The 22,604-nt window shown below is 34.1% G+C and overlaps 1 protein-coding gene across 1 annotated transcript; it reads right to left on the bottom strand.

Moving 5' to 3' along the window:
• Positions 1-18,010, bottom strand: LOC132548165 (uncharacterized). Its single transcript, XM_060211986.1, has 3 exons — positions 17,659-18,010; positions 10,453-11,040; positions 1-125 (listed from the first exon to the last, which is right to left on the bottom strand). The coding sequence occupies exons 1-3, from the start codon at positions 18,008-18,010 to the stop codon at positions 1-3; spliced, it is 1,065 nt and encodes a 354-aa protein (XP_060067969.1).
• Positions 18,011-22,604: the final 4,594 nt, after the last annotated feature.

Genomic DNA, 22,604 nt, shown 5'->3' with positions numbered 1-22,604 from the left:
TTACACGGTTGATTGTGGCACATCATCAGGAGTTAGCCAGAATATGCGTTCCCGGTTCGGATCGTTAAGTTGGATACGATACGTCACATCAGGGATTTCCACATTACGTGTCTTTTTCTTGTGACCTGTAATACATTTGAAATTGACGATAATGATACACGTTAGAGTATAAGACAAAGTACAAGCAAGAAATTATTATTATCTAAAATAAGGAGTTCATGGTGATGTAACACTAACTACGTTCAGTTCAAAGACATTTGAGTGTTGTCCCACGTGAAAGTCACATTTGGTGTAAGGCAAGGCGTGTCGGTGTGGTAAAATATCAGATGAATGAGATATATTTGGTAAAAGGGAGACAATGCTAGTGTGGTTTAGGAATGGGCAGATCAGATACACTAGGTCAAAGTGGTCTATCCAATAAATTGTTTCATAGGACACATTTGGTACAGGAAGGCAATGTTAAAATGGTAAACGAATGGTTTGCTAAGACACAATTGTTACAGGAAGGCGAGGTTAATATGGTAAACGAATGGTTGTATTGACACATTTGGTACAGGAAGACGAGGTTAATATGATATAAGAATGGTTTGCTAAGACACCATTGGTACAGGAAGGCGAGGTTGATATGGTAAACGAATGGTTGGATGGACACAATTGGTACAGGAAGGCGAGGTTAATATGGTAAACTAATGGTTGATGGACACAATTGGTACAGGAAGGCGAAGTTAATATGATATACGAATGGTTTGCTAAGAAACAATTGGTACAGGAAGGCGAGGTTAATATGGTAAACGAATGGTTGGATGGACACAATTGGTACAGGAAGGCGAGGTTAATATGGTAAACGAATGGTTGTATGGACAAAATTGGTACAGGAAGGCAAGGTTGATATGATATACGAATGGTTTGCTAAGACACAATTGGTACAGAAAGACGAGATTTATATGACTACGAATGGTTTGATAGGACCCAATTGATACAGGAAGGCAAGGTTAATATGATTACGGAAGATTTGATAGGACACATTTTCAGTATACGCCTGTATACAACATCGACGGAATTAAGGTACGGAAATAGATTTTATTACGTTCAAAATAAAAGTGTTTTTAATGAATAAATGCTAGAAACAGTACGATAGAATAGAAAATGAAAGCATGCAAGAAGACAGGTGGCATAACATCTTGATACTGTTATCTGAAGTAAGTCATATCAGTCAGAGGAGAAAATAAAGTTAGTCACCAGAAAAAAACTTGTGTTCTGGACTGTGATATTAGAGGGTAAGAGTGCTGTGATTATTTGGTGTCACATTGTTATTGTTGATACAAATACAAACCTGTATGAACCTTGTTCTTTCGTTTTGTACATGTATAGTATAACTTCTCTAACTCAATACTAACATTATCCTAATTGTAATGTAACTGACAAATGAGAAAACAGGGCTGGTTGAATGTACCTGAGAATAAAATATATGGTTATTCTTTCTCCCAGCGACACAGATTAACTTCGACTACAGTAAATATCAACATATTTCTGAATGACATCGCAAACTTAATGTGACAATTACTGACTGATTACTGGAGTGACACGCCATTGGTGAAGGGGTCATTGATTGTGAGACACACATGCGACATTGGAAAAATGGTTATTTACTTAGATCTAAAGAGAGAGCATCATGTGACGTCATCGGCTTCAGTGTCGTCTAAAGTTAGGGAAAGATAGATTAAATGATATTTACCAGCAATCTGTCAAACTATATGATAATAGAACATATAACATAATCAACATATGGTGGAATATAAACCAGTCAAAACACATAGGAATCAACATTAAGTAATATCATATACCCCATTGTCAATACATATTAATAGAAAATGTCCGGTGTCAACACAGAAGAATATTTTTACTCCATGGTCAACCCATGGCAATAGACTATACTTCATCGCCAAGACATTATGAAAGGATATGCTAAATCGACAACACATCATGATAACATATACTGGGAATCAATGCTTGTAATAGAATATATCCTTGAATCAGTACTTGGCAATAAAACCGGTATAATCAGAGGAAATTGTCATCAACAAATATTAACAAAATATACTCCATCGTCAAAACTTGATATATTATATTATGTCGTCAATACTTGATAATAGATAATGTATTCCATTGTCAACAGTTGATAATAGAACATATTCCATTGTCAATGCTTGATAATAGAACATATTATATCGTCAACAGTTGATAAACAACATATTCCATCGTCAACAATTGATGATAGAATATATTATATCGTCGAAAATTGATCATAGAAAATATATTCCATTTTCAAGAGTTGATAATAGAACATATTCTATCATCAAGACAGAATAAATTCCGGAATTAGCACATGGCTGTTCAAGATATCACGGCATCAACACATAATGATATGATACATTATGACAACATGATAAACATATCCCAGCATCAACTCATAACTATATGCTATACCCCAGTAACATTACAAAATGATGTGTTATGCCGCATCGTCAACCAGGTACCATTAACATAATTTGTTTTTCCCGCTATCGAACTATAAATTTTTCTGAAAATAAATGTTCAATTTCTAATTATCAGATTATCTATCTTTGTAGCCACTAATTGTCCGGCCATCCAATATCTCGACAGCATCCTTATACGTGATTGACTGGTTTATTCAAAAATATAAAACACGTTTGCTAGGATACATTACATTCGGTAGCTAGTGGCATTTCCGGTGTTCATATTTATCATCCAAATACAAATCGAAGAATTTCACCTCGATGGATGTTAACTTTATCTGAGCACCGATAAAGACTGTTCCGTATTGCGTACGTATATTTCATTAAATCGACTGAGTTGATTTAAAATAGTAATATGTGTGCACCCGATCCTCTCACGCAATTTACGTATAAACTTAGTAATGAGAAACACTTGAATTAATATTTTACAGACGTATACCCAACTGCTGCCAGTATTGATTATATCAATACTTTAGACAAGTGTCTCCCCGTAACGATTACGTTCGTTCTTGTAACGGTTCAATTTGCCAGCCTTATCTGTCTTTGCCACCTGTAAATACTTATTAACTGTGAATGACTGTTGCACTATTCCATACCTGTTGGGTCTTCGGAACTTACTTGATTACGTTTTCAATAAATGGCTATTTCTAGCTAAAGACGTCTTATATTCTAAAGTTACAGTATACCATAAATGCAGTAGACCGGATATAACCAGCCCGAGATTTCTATCAATGCTCATATACAAATATGATTAATTGTATCGGTGTTTTTAAATTCTTTCCGTAACATAACATTTACCAGGGGTTCTGTTGTGTGATAATCGATTACCTGTAATCAGCTGTCTGTTACCTGGGATAGACTGGGTTTTCTTAGCTTTTGAGCAATCAATTAATCAGCGTTTTATAAATCGGTATTCACTGACTGACTAATCCAATATAGATTTCAAATTTCCTGGTGGTCATATATTTAGTCATTCTAAATTGTTCAGCGCTATACAAATAAAGTTACTGCATGTTCTTTCCTTAGCCCATAACACACAAACGGTTAAGGGTTTAGTGCAGAGTATTGTCCGCATGCTCCTCAAACCAAAACACAAAAATATATGTAAACTGACAGAAAGTTTGGAATACACATTAAATAGTTGTAAATCTGTTGATAATACATAATTGATTATCAAGGGAATGCAATGTTGCGAAAATCATCACACAAATAATAGGTAATTAAGGTAAAGGAAATTCCAGGTCTTGGATGGTGTTCACAGTATTAATGTCACGCCTTTCCTTCTGCAATGGTGGCGCAGTAGAGATACTGACCATATTCATTCGAAAGCAAAGTCCTGGTTATTAAATATCAATACACGTATCTTTATTTGCTATTATTTAACTCGATTTTCTGAAAATAGATATCCTTCATACGAAACCCTCAATGAAATTATAATAATGTTTATGCCTTAAGAAAAGCGCATTAACGTTGTGTTATCATTTCCGGGACAGCAAATATATAGTTATCGCTACTAGTATTTCCCCAGAAATTCTGTTGTTTCCCACATTCTAGTAGTGTCATATTCCCCAGGGTTAAAAGTACCAACTGTAAGGAATCCAGCGACTGCTCGAGGAAGAACAAAATCTCGATCGATTGAATGGAGTAAAAAGTTATGATGACCACGAGAGTTTATAGGGAGCAGATCATGTTGAATATAGAATAATAATAAGATATAAACAGGATAATGTCACGTGGGTGTTTAATTGTGTAGATATGTTCTAAAAGCTTGCACATGAATTTAGGCACTTTACACATAGCAGGCATGAAAAATAATTACTCCCTATTAAACAAGTAACTGCCTGAAAAATTGCATTTCATTTCATATCCTTAATGATACAGCGAAGTCCATGGATATTCATGTTCAGAAACTGATGGAAGTTATTGAGCTATTATGGGTTTTATTTGAGAAAGAAGACACGCGAATTCCTAGCCATTTTAATATATATCAAAATTTAGATTGATTAATAAGACAAGTCTATATTGTCGTTTTATTAACATGATTTATTTTAGCCAAAAAATTGCAACAGTTATGCATTTCATATGTATCAATTTTGAATCCATACACCTTTGTATACACACTAAACCCTTAACAGGATATTAATGAAATATAAAAATGTCAAATATGTTTCCGAAAGTGATAAAATAGTAAATATGCGTGCACATTGACTTGCTTCCACAATTCAATTGAATCATGCGATACACGTTTGTGGTTCAATAACTCTCCAACATTTCCTTTGTTATTTTTTCTATAGGGTATTTGTATTAAATGTTCGCTGCTGAGTATCATCACCATAGGATGTAGAATGATCTCTGTTATAAACAACTATGGCTGACATGGTCATCAAATATTAATTGTTTTAAAGGATATGACAAACGAACTATTCAAACCCGAAGGCTACAGTCATTAATGGTAAATTTAGCACGACAATTGTGTTTAATAATAAAATGGTAAAGTACTTGTCATCGACTCCGTCTGACATAGATAATTGGTCCAACTTAACCACTTTATCACCAATAACACACGAATGTTGTAAGGAAGGCCTGCCCATGGCAGTGACACATCGACACTGCTATAAACTATTAGTCTGCTCTCCGTGTTAGCAATACTTTAGAGATGATGTAACTGTGTTAAGGAAATAGTTACACGTAAAAAAAAACATCACATGTTCTGCTGATTGTAAAGAAAAACAATGATAGGTGAACATATTAGTATCTTACATTTGTCCTATAGAATGACGCTGGTGAAACAATATGTGTCATATCCAAGAATATCTAATAACACTACAGTAATATGTACCAATGGTAGATACAGGGAGGTTATCAGGATTTCATGCTCAAACTCTGTAAACCAAACCATGTTCAGATACATGAATTGGCATTGTGTATATTGTAGCAAAACAGAAATATTGTTTCAGATACATTAGCAACTAAAAGAAGTTAAAAGGACAGTGAGTATCACTCCATCATGATCATTCCAGATCATTTACTCCATCAAAACATAAATCCGAAAACTGTGACCGAAATACGTGTGTCTTCACAAATTAGAATTATTTCACAAGGACAGAGCCTAACTGTCCATAAACATTTGCATCTCATTCTGTTAGTCTGCACCATCGTGAATTTCCAAATATACATATTAATTTAACATAAAAATAATTATGAGCAAAGCACAGCTGATCCCTATTGAACAACATTGCAAAACAGAATCAACACCACTCATCAAGTTAGATTTATCAACGTAAAATACTACAGAATCTGCGTCGACGGAAATATTGATAATTAGCTGTATATCTATTGTAGCATTGTACCTTGTTTCAGATACGATGGCAACAGAAAGTGCAAAGAACACTTGTGAAAGTTTTCATGATTTTACATGCCAAAACATCTTGCTTAGTTTCAGTAGTAATGGGAGCAGTATGTTTCACGAATCAAACAATCAAGAGAACCTTAAGGACCAGGTTAGCGTTTTGTCATTTCCCATTTATTTATTGCATTTTCTGATATTATGATGTACAGGTATTGTAAATGTCTCCGAGCTTTGGCGACTGATGTTAAAAAATAAATGAAGAAACGCCATTGATTTAAAGAATAATAACACTTTCAGTACAATGTAAATGACAATCCGTAAACTAGCTTGTTAACAACATGGCGGATGGTACCGATTCATAAACCACACTGAAAAAACAAGCTTTAATTGCATACTGATGACAGGGTTCGAGTTTTAATCAATATCGTGTTTTGTATATGGGTTGCTGGTCATTGATCGTTCTCTTTTTCCAGTTGTGTAATGGTTGATTACAGGATAGTGTCATGGTCGTGATTTCCACTACCTGAATGCATACGTCCAAATAGACTCCAAGGCGGTATAATTACATGCATCTTGGCACAATCTTTACTTCTGCACTGAAGAGCTAGTTAAGAGAACGGTAGTGGTCCTATATACCGTGTATCACGGAATATTTAATTTCCGTATACTTTTTACCCTGATAAAGAATTCCATACTTTAGTATATAATAATTTCTTACAAGTTATTTGAGAAAAAATAGCCAACTCATCAGCAAACGGTCATTTGGAGATATTGCATCTCGTCCAACTGAAATGCTTTCTTTAAACTGGCCGATTCACTTGAGGCCAATCATCCTGAAACTTGGCAAGCCGGTGCCGTGCTCAACCAATCAAAGTGGTCGACTTGGTCAACCACAAAATATTAGTCCATCGATAAAAACACGGCAGTGTAACACATTTACAATGTTTAGAAAAAAATCCTATATATGTCACTGATTTATAAACGAAAACTGCAGAGTCAAAACTTATAGCAGTCTATTAGTTTCTGATAGTTGTAAAAGTGACTGATTTTAAAGCAGCATATGTAGCAGTAGTAGTGTACCGGGTGACAATTTATTTTTCATTGTGTTAATTTTGCATTGATTGTGGAGGATTAGTTAGGGCAGTAAAATGATAATCAATGACACCTTTGAAAACAATGTAATACAACACTATAACAATATGTACAATCTGTTAATCAATATGTCACTTCCTGATAATACCTAAATAATGAAACAATTTCGGAATGCTCACAATCTGTTCTCTCTAGTGGCATGTAAACATCCCAAAACGTGTTAAACAATGAACATCGACAAAGAGCACGTGATAGCACAATGATACTCTACTGCAAAACGGACAACCGAAAAAAAAGGATATTTCTAGGGGTAAGCACTTCAACACCTGGATATTGTTTATTGTAATGTATATAAAATACTGATGAAAGACATCAAACGAAAAGCTCGATTCATGATGTGATCGTGATGTTATTTTGGTTCCATTATACTGTCGACTATACTATACATACATAAATAGATAGTGCAAGGCTCATAAAATGGAACAAATCTATAAAAGCTCATAAGCACGACACTGGTAATATGTCAGTGTCTGAGAAAATATATATAGATCCACGAGGAGTGGCGAAATGTTGAACTAATACGAATAAAAATAAAATGAAAATGACGTACACATATACGTTATTTTACTTCCCCACGCAGATCTATAGCTGGTCGTTAGTTACTTGCTCCGCAATAATACTTGAGTGTCTTAACGTGAAATGGGTGATATCATACTGCAAAAAAGGATAATTTCCTGAAAATGTTTGCTTTTTTGTCTCAACTAGAAAGTAAACAATTGTATTTTTCATATCTACATTCTAGTATCCGCCAGCATCTCAGGGTTTGATGTATATATTCGATCATAAGAGATAGTTTTCCAGTCTTGAAAAAGATTGATAATTATTTCAAATATTCCACAGGAGATTGGGTGATCATTGACATTCAATTTAACCTGTATAACACGAAAAGAAGATATACAAACATAACTGTACACATCTTTATCTCTACATATATATACCAAATAGGTTTACAATCATAAGTCTAGCAATCTAAAACCAGGGGCTTGAAATACTGACATAAGTGATACTATACCCAAAATATTATGTACAGAGATAAAAATATATTTCTCGTTGAATGTCATATATATTCAACAAAATAGATCTATATTGAATTCAATCGTATTCATCATGCATATAGGATAGTATCCTTAGCTACAACTCAACAGAGCATTATGTTTGAGATCCGAAACTTATATAGTAGTTTTCTTTACTTGTCAGTTTATGTTATTGCATTCGTCTCCAGATGGAGTTATTTTAGTTTATTTTTACTCTCATATTATTATGTGTCTTTGAAATAGAAATTTTCAAATTGCCTTACAAACTGGTATTCATAGCACAGAAGTACATCCGTGATTTGTAGTTAATTCTTGTTTGATGTTATACATACCAAAGATTACAGATCATCTTCAGCACAGCTGTGTCAAATATGCATGAAATACTGGACAATTATTCTTTTTATGATATTAAGCACTTGAAAAGTATCAATGTCATTTCTGTGCAAGACCAGGATAAAAAAAGTTGCCTACTTATGATATAATTATCAAATAAAAGAATTATATCTCGTTAAATGATCACATCATGTCGTCATTCATTTCAAATTATTTGATATTTTTTATTGCCGCGGCATAGGCAAATTGTAAATGGATGGTAGACATGTGAGTCGAACAAAAATTACACATATTTATATACATTAATATTCCTTTTTTCATTAGAAAATACTGAGAACATGGTTTTTGTTGGTCCAGACTTAAGCTTGAAAAGCGACATTCTCAATTATTATCAACTTTCTTATATTACATATGTTTTCGCTACATTAAATGTTTTTGATATTTCAAGGAAAGTACTACGTGCTTACTCGCGCGTTCACAGCTTATTTATATGGCTTATTGATTTTTGTGAAAACACGAAATATGTTTTCTATGACTGTCCACTTTAAGCCTCCCAGTTTGAAATGTGACCTTGAGTACTGTCTTAGTTTCTTTATTGTTTATAGCCGATTGTTATCGTAATTGAGTCAGGATCGATAGAATCTTTGAACGCTTCCATGCACAATCAATATATATTTATGGATCAACTTAACATACCATATTAATATTCAAAACTGTTTAGCTCTTTCTGTTTATCTACATTACAATCGATTGGTAGATACACATCGCACGCTGTATTTGAATTGTCGTTATTACTTATGCGTTTCAAATTCCACCAAACTAACTTTTATTGAAAAAAATCTTACTTTTTCAACAGGTATGCATCATCATGCATCATCTGACCAATATCGAGGCCAGGCACAAGTCACACAGTAATTAATCTGATAAGATATCTGATATATCACAAATCATATTTTTGTTCGGTTTCGAGTATAAAAGCACTCTTGATTACATGATGTAGTGTTTTGGTCAGGTATAAGTAGAATGGTTTAACAAATACAATGTACAACCAAGTACCAAAATGTCTCACACGTAACGCAAAATATCTAGGTCTGGAAAATAAACACAGACAATGATTTAGCAATGTTCTATGGAAATCTAGGCCAGGAAAAAGCAATAGCTTGGTTGATTAAATGTAGCCTTCAGGTCATGGACATAAACGTCACTATGCACAACATCTAAGTAAAGCACACTTAATGCTATAATTGAGTTTAGTTAACCTCTATATTGGAGTCAATAGCTGTGAAACAGTCAAGTATGCGCAGCGCAATATCATTACTTTCTGTAACTATGATTTTACCACCGTGTTGTCACCCTTTATATTTTTGTGATATATATTTTAACAACAAAATATTAATATCACATTGTTGAATAAATTATCAAACTTGCATTTCACATTTCCTTCAAATACTGTATCGGACCAATTGGAACTGCCTTCAAAATGTTCACATGTTATGCCTTACTTGATAAATTTTCTTGTACATGTAAATATAATCGATATGATAGAGAACGTCTAATGACAAAAACCCTTGAAACCCGCTTTGTTAGAAGATATGGGCAAGAACATTGTGACGTCGCCATACAGTAACAATTATATGATCACAATTGCATTGACAATCTTGCTTTAATGAGACGACGGCTGGTATAAGTAAATATGCATGTAATTTGGCATATGCCATATATGTACATGTATATCTATATACACACAGTTTATGTTATGGAATTAACGTTTATAGGTGCTACCGTAAAACAATTAATTTTCGTTTAATTCATGGATACTCGTAATCCGTGAATTCATATGTCCAATAATCTTTTTACTGTTAAAACGGTATCAAAAACACAGTGTTTGAACTTCATGAAAATTTTAGAATTTTACAATTCTTATATAATTCGAGCTTGTAGAGCAATTTGACACATTTCTAAATGGACAATCTATAAACTATAAAGGAGATGTAGCATAACGTTGTCTATCGTAGACTTAAACCTAAGCTGTTGAACTTTTACTTACCTTTTTTCTTTTTCTTCTTCGACTTTTTAGTTGAAGCTTCGATGCTATCGTCTTTATTATTTGTTATCACTTTAAGGGCTAATTCCTTGAATTTCTTCGATTTCTTCTTCTTTTTTTTCTCATGGTGTTGTTCTGCGACGTAAAGATCATATTCGTATTGCTGTGAAAGACTTCTTGGGCCATCAGGGTTAACTGAAATTGGACTTGGTTGGTTACCCAAGGACGCCACCGTTTTGGGATCGACCGACCTCCAATAGCTATTCTCCATGTCTGGTAAACGTCTAGGTGAGTGCACTATGGTTTCCATTCTGTTATAAAGTTCAGATTGCGTACTACTATCACTGTCAAATGCCGAATGTCCCATAATGGTAGAAGCGAGACCACCTCGTGACCGACTCCTTGTTACCGGCGCCTTCTTGCGGGGTTTCGCACTCGGAACAGGAAGTCCACAGTCTTCATAGTAAGAGTTGAGGACAGTTGTTTTGACAGGGTTGTCATTACTCTGGTCGTCAGAATTATTGGAATACCAGGCCGGCTCCGTCTCGCGCCTCAGTAAATGTCGTCCTTCAGCTTCTTCACTCAGCACACCTACAAAGAGACATTTCAATTAATGTGACACCACAGACCGCCTGGCACTTTACCGTCTTCGTATTCTTGCAGACATTTGTTTCTGCTTGCACTAATACGTATCACGAAAAAGGCTGCAGTTGCTGTATATATGAACTTTTTATACGACTTCATTTCGTGTCTTATTAAATGGTGAATTACCTTATTTATACCACTTTATTTCTTAATATTTTGAAATAGTGAATAACCTTGTTTATATCACTTCATTTGGTATCTTATTAAATAGTGAAAAACCGAAAAAAACTTGTTTATACCATTTCATTTAGTATCTAATGAAAAAGTGAATAACCTTGTTTATATCACTTCATTTGGTATCTTTTCAAATAGTGAACAACCTTGTAGTTTGTTGTCGTTTCCTCAGAAGAATTTTATTTTGTTCAGTGAAATAAGATGATGTTCCACATTTTTGTATGCTACAGTGTTTAATGAAGTGTCGATAACCTTCCGTCCAATAAGATACCATTCATTCTGTATAGTTAATGCTTAATGATTATGTATACATCACATCATCATGTTAAAACAGTTAACACTTTTGGAATTTCTATTGCCATCTCTGCTTTGACTGAAAACTGTACATAGAAGACATAAACATTTCCGAGGTTCTCCCAGTTCTGGCATCACACGAGACACTAGTCATGATGTCTTTTCACACAACTGAGAGAAATGAGAGTTAACAACACTAAAACGTATCTCTAATATTATCTTTAATCATGAACACCACTACATAACACTCAATGCAACTCTGTCAACTGACAATGTGTCCGCATTCAGAACACTAAATACTTTTGTGTAATTATTCAGATTTGCAAACATTGTGTAAGGTTACGATAAAAACAAAACAAATACAAATATATATATATATATATATATATATATATAATGAAAAAAAAAGACAATACAAAACAAACAAACAAACAAAGCAGACAAACAAAGAAACAAAAATATTTGAAAACTGCAATTGAAAAAAAGAAACAAAAACAAAACAAAATAAGATTCCAAAAATGCCAACATAATTTTCAAATTCAATAAAACTAGGGCAAAATAATAACAAAAGAAAGATCTACAAAGAGACTCCTGAAAAACTACAAGGAGAAAGGACAAGGAGTTTCGAAAGAGTAATCGTCTTCTGCTTCTTCGACAACATCCAGTATGTAAACCTTGGTCATTTAAAGTATGTAATGTCACGTTCTCATATGAGAACAATATATACAACAATGAAACCGACAGGCAGACTACCGATGTGTATTATATACCTTTCATACTGCTATTGCGTTTTTGATTTATATATGCCTATATCAGTAGCGGATACCCCCGAATGAGAAGAATGGATCATCGTTATATGTATCTCGTAAGTTAGAGTGGGTTTATAAAAGAGTTATCAGCGTTGCAACTAAATAGCTTATCAGTTCGATGTTTTGGTTACTCATTTCTGGTGTACTTTGACCATTCAGTCGTGTTGCCCTGTCATAGTTTAACAACTGCAGCTATATTGTGTATATGTCAAATCCATCATTATAATAGCAATGCTTGATCAATAAGGCATGTTACTATTGTCTACGGCACGACAATGCCTGTTATATTCTCCTGAAATCATAAGCGTGTTATGCATATTTCAGGACAGCATTAACGAGGAACTGACTGCTCATATGTTGTGTGTAAACATGACGGGTAACTATGGACCCACCTAGACACCACGTCAGCGGTTAGGTATTGATACTGACATGTAGGGTTAGCTGACTAAAATGCATAATATGTTTTAAAAAAAATAAGCTTACTCGCTTAATAAATGACGAGTAAACACGACACAGCCAACCAAAATCATGATAATATCTAAGGAAACATTTATATGATAATCCGAATGTTTATACTAATGATAGTAGCGACTCAACAACAACTTATCAAAATATATCGTGAGGAAGTTTGACGATCTGACCAAACGGGGACATTTTAATACATCGTGAGGAAGTTTGATGATCTGCCCAAACGGGGACATTATAATACATCGTGAGGAAGTTTGACGATCAGACCAAACGGGGACATTATGATACATCGTGAGGAAGTTTGACGATCAGACCAAACGGGGACATTATAATACATCGTGAGGAAGTTTGACGATCAGACCAAACGGGGACATTATAAAACATCTTGAGGAAGTTAGATGTTCTGACCAAACGGGGACATTATAATACATCGTGAGGAAGTTTGATGATCTGCCCAAACGGGGACATTATATTACATCGTGAGGAAGTTAGATGATCTGACCAAACGGGGACATTATAATACATCGTGAGGAAGTTTGACGATCTGACCAAACGGGGACATTATAATATATCGTGAGGAAGTTCGATGATCTGACCAAACGGGCACGTTTGCTTACTAAAAAAATAATGTTCGATACATGTGCTTTATGGCTCCTTCCATCGCCATATTGCTTGTCTTTGGCGTTTTAACGCTTGAAGAATCAGTATTTCAAAGCTCCTTCACGATTATGTTCAAAAGAGAAATACTCTATCTATAATTTAATGTGGATTGTTTACTATTTTCTTTTACGCTCTATCAATTATCCAATTCATAAAAAAGCAAACTTATTTTTGTCCTTCAAATTTATTTTTATTAATACAAAAATACAATTATGGGAAATAACGTTTCAGTTCCGAGATCACGTTGAAACGTCGTCTGCTTCCAGGCTAGCGGTAACAAGATGATGGAATGATTTTCATCCGACGTGCATCGTTGACATGGTTAGGTAATCGCGAATTGAAGACGTAATTCAGATAAAAGTGGTGAACTGTGAGATAGCCTACACAGGATGACTTGTTACCATTCAAGAATTTGAAGCTCCGCTGGGATACTTTATCAACATATATATCTTTTTTTCTTCTCTCTTACCTCCACCTATACTACTGGCGAATACATCAATCATGAACCAAAATCGTCTCCTAACAAAGAGTTTCATAAATGTTAATGTTTCATGAAATGTTTCACACCGATCACTTTATCATGTGGTACAGAACCCAAATTACGACACAATTATATTCAAATACTTATTACCGATTAATTTGTAATATTTGATGCTAATAAACAAAACAGACACACAGAAAACAGTCAGACTGAGGTAAATAAGGTACAACAATTCGATATGAAAGCAAGGAGAAATGAGCTATAGCAGAATATGTACCAAAATATCGTTGATTTGCAAAAGTGGTAGAACAGTAATGCCATTTTCAGTATTGCCAGTAGATAGCAGTCTGGTGACTGGCAACTGCTTTATCGACGTTAGATCGACATGTCTAATTCTCTGTTGCTATACAACATAATTAGCTCTCCGCTTGAGTCGCATTCCTTGGAACTATCTTTGATTTCTAATGAATACTATTGTTTCCTTACGTATTAGAGCATTCGATTACTGTACTAACAAAACAACAGAAAATCTCGTAATTTCGGAGTAAAATCGATATATCTCGGTACTCGAATCTTTCATCAGGTTGTCTTCTATGACTGTAATAATTTGTCATTCACTGATAGGTTTTTAACCAATTTATTATTTAAAAAAAGATTAACAGCGTTGTAGTCTACATATAATAGATACAAATGGTGTGCCACGAAAGTAAAGTTAGTTATCGATATCGGGTTATAGAAAGCGTCGTCTCGTAAGGCAGACGGGCGAATCGCATTCATTAGGGTATTTTGATGATTTCATAAACTGATAAGAGATGAATATTGGGCACATCGATCTAATTTAAACGAAATGATGTCAAAATTGGGCATCGTTTGTTTGTGTCGTTTGTTTGCTTATTCAATATACACGGCGCCAGGATTAGATTCATCATGGTAAGGGTTCAAAGTAAACGAACAACCTATCGTTTGTGGCTCGCCATAACAGGTAAGAAAAAAAGACGCGTGTAAAATACCTTATTTATAACATAAAATCAGCAAAACAAACATATTTTGACCCTGTAATGTACAATGGCCATGCATTTCAAAAAGCAATAGGCATTACGATTGCTCAATGAATGTCTTCTGATAATCGCGACCGATACAGTAACAATGAATCCGCCAAAACAAAAGCCCCATCAAAATTAACAAAACGACAGTAGACTCAGTCGAGCATATAACATGCCATGTATAACCTGTTAAGTCGTTCAGACATGTGTATTACTCGAATGCTGGTTTTACTGATGCCCCGCACGTCTGATGTAATTGATATACATGTTTTAACAGCAATCTTTTTAACAACAGCCTAATAATAGCAAAACGAAAATACTTCTATCCATTATGGACACACTTTGAAATACATTCTATCACTGACGCGTGACTGTATGTTGATTGTGAGTACCGATTATCGATGACATCGATCATTCACGTAGCTCAGTTTAAGAAAAAAAACTCTCCCATGACATGCGACATGAATAATGAATTGTTCTGTGAACAGAGTAAGAGAGATGCTCTGGCTATGCTAGCAAAACCCTGTAGTTCCCGATATCACATCTCATGTACCAGATCTATTAAGTGTAGCTGTGCTTTTGTTGAGTATTGCATCTCGGGATAACTTATATTTCCATCTCACATATTCAGAACGTTATTTCATTAAAAAAAAACCAAATTAAAAAAACAAACAAACAAAATAAGAAGAAAAAAAAAAAAAGGAAACAAAAACAGAAAAAATAAAATATATAGTCATTGTATTTCATACACAAGTGTCATTACACAGAATTCAGGTAAACACAGAATTTAACAGAAATTCATTTACTACATATTTGTACTTTTTTTCTGACAAACACTTCAGTATCTTTTCATGTGTTGACTGAAATTTAGGAACTGTAAAACTGCGAAATTTCTGTAAGAAAAAAGATTACACTACACACTGCCTATAAATTCTGTTTAAAGATATCAGCTCATGAAAATAATGATGACGTTTTACAGTCGTCATAGTGATCTCAGTGTGTGATGTGAAGTTGGACGTGTTTGATGGCCGTTAGTTTGCTTGTTGGTTCTGTTTTTGTATATTTCATTCTCATTGGGAACGTCACATTACCTACATGAAAAGAACTAAGACTTATATGACAGATGACGTCAATGGAGTAGGAATGTGTTGAAGATTTAGCAATCACTTACCTGTTTATAGTTGTCGATGGAAACAACGGGCCACCTGGTCTTATTCTCTTTGTACATTTTTCAAGAGTCTTCGTGTAAATAATTTTTGTTCCTATTTTGCAATAGCTCTATTGTATTCGAGTATTCCCTTTGATCCAGATGACATGTTTTTCATTACATATTTTGCGTTTGCAACCTGATGATGTTACATTGATGTACAAGACAATTCTGTCAATTTCTTAAAACTCAAATTTCAAATTCAAAATTATATGATGATATAACTTATTAAAATTACAAAAATATATTTAGAATAAATATTTCTTTGTTGATTCAATGTATGAAATGAAAGTGAAACAAGGATAATTTGTAACTATTTGTTTTTCTCATGAAAGTCGGGTTTACAGGCAGTAGAGGATGTTTAAAATTTTGTACATAGTTATAGCATTGCTATAGAGACAATCTTATGTACATCGCTTGTATAAAGATAAAACCAACAATTCGTTGGTTTTATTAGTATAACACTATGGTCATGCAATTAATGCCAAAGATTGAATTAATATGATGTTGATTGTAACGCTAAGGTAATGCTGTAGATTGAATAAATATATTTTCAAATGATCGTTAACATTATCTAATGATAATGATAAAAATGGCGTAGATATATTGTTATATAACTAAAATGTTGTGATAATGATATGATAAATGAGTAAATATATTGTCAACTGAAACGTTATGATACTGATTAAGTTGAGTATATATATTGTCAACAATAACGCTATGATAATGCTAAAAGTTGAGTACATATATTGTCAACTATAACGCTATGATAATGCTAAACGTTGAGTACATATATTGTCAACTATAACGCTATGATAATGCTAAAAGTTGAGTACATATATTGTCAACTATAACGCTATGATAATGCTAAAAGTTGAGTACATATATTGTCAACTATAACGCTATGATAATGCTAAAAGTTGAGTACATATATTGTCAACTATAACGCTATGATAATGCTAAAAGTTGAGTATATATATTGTCAACTATAACGCTATGATACTGATAAAAGTTGAGTACATATATTGTCAACAATAACGCTATGATAATGCTAAAAGTTGAGTACATATATTGTCAACTATAACGCTATGATAATAATATGTTTTGGATATAGTGTCAACTGATCGTTAGCATACTTTGTAAGTATACCTCTATTTTATATGGATATATGAATCAAGTATTATATCATGTTGCCAGCATTTTAAGAAAAAAAAAAAAAAAAAACTGAGATGAGAGATAGTATTGGATCATATGAACATCCGTGATATATGGATACAACATACACGAAAAAGAGACAATATAGAATAACCACATGTGTGTTAGACATACGTTGACAAATGTATTACTGCGTTCTGCTAATAAGGATAACCATACACTTACATCTATCTACTTGAAAGTAAACACTTATTTGAAAAAGGAAGCCCTTACCTAGTGGGTTACCATACAGATCAAATCCTGGATTGCTGACAGAGCGACTGAATTGCCGATTGTAAAACTGCCTAGGGGACCGTCCCCAGGGTAGGTCACCTGAAGATAACGACATGGTCAAGTCACTGATACGCGCTTCATGCGAGAAGCAATGAATAGCCCCTATTCGTGGCCTCTTAACATCCAGATTAGCTTCTATGTAATCATATTGGAGGACTCTTTTCATCATTTTCTTCCTATGAAATCGCCAAAAAGACGCACACAAGACCACAACCATAGTTAACACAATGAAGAGTGACGGTATCCAATAAAGAAAGGCCTCTCCCACAGGGAGTTCACTGAGGGCGTTCATTAGGAGAAATTTACTAACTTTTCTCTGCAGAAACAATCAAAGGCGAGATTGCAGTCATTCCACAAAAGAAGAACTGCTTTAAGAGCTACATGTTATGTAACTTTATAGACTACCAGACCGTTCGTTCGTAATATAAAAATGACTAACTACTTTAATGTTATATGAAGTGTTTTTCACATATTTGAAGCGACTGTTTAATTAGTCAAATCCATAAACTCTGCTAACATTTGTTTGTACAAAACTGAATCAGCATACATGGATTCTTGGTGCCTTCCTTTTGAGTTTTGAACACTGATGGTTGTCTTCATTATTAGTGTTGATAACATGTATAGTAACAGGAAAAGTCTTTTCACGTTACCGAAAAGACCAGTATAACTAGGACGTCCATGGATAAGATTAGGAATCCAGATGTAATTTGTCCTTTCCTGTGAGATAAACGAACGCTTTTCAGATGTTATGATCTAAAATACAAACTTTGGAATCACACTTTTGCCAAGAAATCCTCGAATAAATTTTTTTGTTCATTTTTTCTAAGAAGCGAGATAAGAATTTGTCCTGTCTAAAAGGTTAAGTGACTTCATGTGTTATACATCAAACGCCATGCAAATTTTGGAATCGCACTATCACCAAGAAATCCTCGAATAAGTTTAAGAACTGAGATAAGATTCGTTCTTCTGAAAGGTTATGTGACTTCCTGTGATATAATTCAAAAGCCACACAAACTTTGGAGTCGTCGTCCGAGTTGTAGTGTTTAAACAAAATGCTTCTGCTTCTTTTGAGTGTACCTCTCTGAACAATGAACACACAGGAATCGGTCTAGAGAGAGGTATCCCGGACTATATGATACAATGTCATCAATTATGTACCGTTGTTCGCAGAGACTTTGTTTGGAAAGGTTGATGAATAGTGCAATGAACCGCTATGTTGTGTAGGTAACACTTAACATCATGTATCAGGATTTTCTTTTACCACTGGTTACAACGCGTTCCACTCTCCAGTCAATCACCACAACAATTTTTATCCGATACCTCTCCGTGACTGGGAGGTCGTTGACGGCCATTTGGATACCAGTAATGAGAAAGTATATATGAATGTCAATACCTTTCACAACCCACGAGATATGAACGATTTGATATAACGTTCACGTCTTCAAATCCAGTATCTATTTGTTAGCTTTGGTAGATTGCAGTCATTTGTTGACCATTATGTCACCTCCAACAAGTTCCAATGGTGTTGGTGGTACAGTATGTTTCACACAATACCTATATTTCTATATTCATGTTTTCGAGGTATTAATGCATGGAATCATAGCAGAGACGATGACCGGTCACAAATGTTGATGGAAAGGCTGGTGCCTGGCTACAGTTTGAATTTCTTCTTCCCTGTCATTCTGTGTGTAAACACTACCTATATTTTCCTCACAGTGAATGTCTCGTAAAGGCTTGTCACCGCAGCTATAGTTGAGTAGATACTGACATAGCTTACCTGAGATCAATATGGCAGGTAAAATGGTAAATGTACCTGTGTCACCAGTACATCCAGCACGTTAATTACACAAACCTGTATGTGAAACGGTGGATTTTGAGAAGAGGAAAACATAGAAAACACGGCATACATGCTGCAACTTTAAATTGACAAAATTTATGACACAATATAAAGGTAATTGCATTCGTTCGGTAAGAGATATGAGACGATCCATTATTGATGTCTGCATATCTCATTTTGTTAAGTCAGCTAAAGTAAAAAAAGATGTAAACACGTGCATTTGCATGTGATGTTATCGTTAGTAACAGCTATCAATTGTTGCTCATAACATTAGCCGTGTGGATGGTGTAAAATGTGAGGATGTTGTTTGTTACCACTTGAGACAAATATTGAAAGGTAACTGTAAACATTACAGTTATCTACATAGTGGTTTGAATTAATTTAACTATAATACTGTTTATTTCCGTCAAGTTAAAATATCTTGTGTTTACTTGGATATGTCACATAAAACAGTTATCATAAATCAAAAGAAACTTCCTTTAATGAGTTCGTTAACAGAACAGCACGGAAATACCTATGTTTTCAAGTCTACATTGACATTATTGATTCTGCATGAAACTGTGGCGCCTTTCAGGACAGAGTGGCGGCAACGTCACATGATTCCGGAATGAGTGCTCGGCTTTTTAACAGATGTAAATTATTGGAACACAAAAGTGGGAAAATCCAATATAACAATACGTAACAGAGGAGTAGATTAAAACTTAAATTAAGACTACGCGAGTTTTCCCAAGGAGGTCAAGTCTTTCTATTATACTACCCATTTAAACATTCATCTTGTGGTATAGAAGCAGGGTATTAAGGCATAGTAATACTTGGAGTTATGTGGCGTTATTAATCGTTTATGACTCAGCCCTAACCAGATTGTTGAGGAGAACGTATTATTTTAATGAAATTAGGAAGTTCACCCAGTTGATACATATGTGATTTTTAAAATCGTTACGATAACGAATAAATTTTCAGTAGATCTCTATATATTAAAATGTACACAAAATAATGTCATTGAATGAAAAGTCTTAAACATGTTTCTGTCATTCGCTCACACTTAAAGCAGTGTTGCAGAAACATGATAACACGTTTATCTTTTCAGGTACAGTTTCTGGTTGCTCTTGATACTCCACGGTGCAAGCAATGATCTTGTCTTCCATAACATCAACATGAAAACTTACTACGGACTTCTGCATTAGTTGTGTAAATCGAAGATCATGATAAAAATGTGTCGTATTTTCAGCTACACTCATCCAATCATATAACGTTATTCGATTTGCATTGGTCTCCGTGTAAAAACGAATTTGCCATCCGTATAACACTCTTTCATAATTGCTTTGCTTAATTACTTAATTACACTGGATCGTTATAAGGTATTTCTTAAAATCTGTTTGAAAAAGTGTGAAATTTATAGGTAAACACCCATTCGTATGAGTATCTAGATAGAAATTTACTTATGATATCAACATTTAAGTTGTATAATATTCTCTATTTTGTCACCAGAAATAAAATAATGACAATAACTGTACGAATGACTTATAGTGTTATAAAGATTGCTAAAAACGCTTTATTTAAAGGGATTAATCTTGTTGAGATATATATGCAACATTAGCATGCTTGATATGTATGATGTATGGATAGATGAGGATTCGTGTGTTACAGTTTTTGCATTGTTATACAGTCTGTTGACTATGAGCGAGCATTTGTTATACAACACTTACAAATTGTACGTACAATTTGATGAGATGAAAAACATTTGAATATGTAACACGTAGTTTTTATATAATTAATCAATAATCAATTCTGTTGACACCTGAGGTTTAACGGTTCATGGCTGGTTACATCAGAACATGATAAAATGCATTAAGTACATGAAGCCTCGGTTAGCTTTATTATCATTAGTATTGATAAAATATCATTTCGAGTATGTCATTATTTTTTTAAATGTAACTTGATCTCAAACGATAGAAAAATATTGATAACAAATAACAAATTGGTCTCCATTATAATTCCACTGAAAAATAACCATGGCATTTTAGCAGATGACATAAAAATTGATAATCACAACCTTCACGTACAAACACCAATATGAAAAAGTCTACCCGTACAAACATCAATATGAAAAACTCTACCCGTACACATATTCATATGAGAAACTCTATACGCATAAACAAAAATATGAAAGGCTCTGCCCGTACAAACATCGATATGAAAAGCCCTACACGTACAAACATCAATATGAAAAACTCTACCCGTACACATATTCATATGAGAAACTCTATACGCATAAACAAAAATATGAAAGGCTCTGCCCGTACAAACATCGATATGAAAAACTCTGCCCGTACATACTCCAATATGAAAAGCCCTACCCGTACAGATATTAATATGAAAATCTCAACCCGTACAAACATCAACATGAAAAACTACCTGTACAGACATCAATATGAAAAGTTCTACCCGTACAAACATCAATATGAAAAGCTCTACCCGTACAAACATCAATATGAAAAGCCCTACCCGTACAAACATCAATATGAAAAACTCTACCTGTACAGACATCAATATGAAAAGTTCTACCCGTACAAACATCAATATGAAAAGCCCTACCCGTACAAACATCAATATGAAAATCTCTACCCGTACACATATTCATATGAGAAACTCTATACGCATAAACACAAATTTGAAAATCTCTACCTTCACAAACATTAATATGAAAAACTCTACCCGTACAAACACCAAACAGTTTCAGAGTCCATGTCTACGAATTTGATGGACAATGATTGATAATAACTTTCCATCGAAAGTACATATAAAAAGTGGTATATAAAAAGTAAAAAGAAAACAAAAGTTACAAGACATAGACCTCTTAAGACGGACAACTTAGTGTTACATCTGATGATGTCGCTGAAGAACAACTAAAAAATCCATTAAAACATCTTTTTATTTGATATAAAAATAATACACATATCGTCATATTGACATCATATAGTGTCCTCTCTCATCAAGGTTAACGATGGGAAACCGGGACTTTGAAGCCATACATTACGGAAGTGTTTGC

Source organism: Ylistrum balloti, unplaced genomic scaffold, assembly GCF_031769215.1.
Source record: "Ylistrum balloti isolate Yb309-2 unplaced genomic scaffold, AGI_CSIRO_Ybal_v1 Utg370006, whole genome shotgun sequence".
Taxonomy (NCBI): Eukaryota; Metazoa; Mollusca; class Bivalvia; order Pectinida; family Pectinidae; genus Ylistrum; species Ylistrum balloti.
The sequence above is the reverse complement of the archived record's forward strand: the minus strand, read 5'-3'. Positions and strand labels throughout refer to the sequence as shown.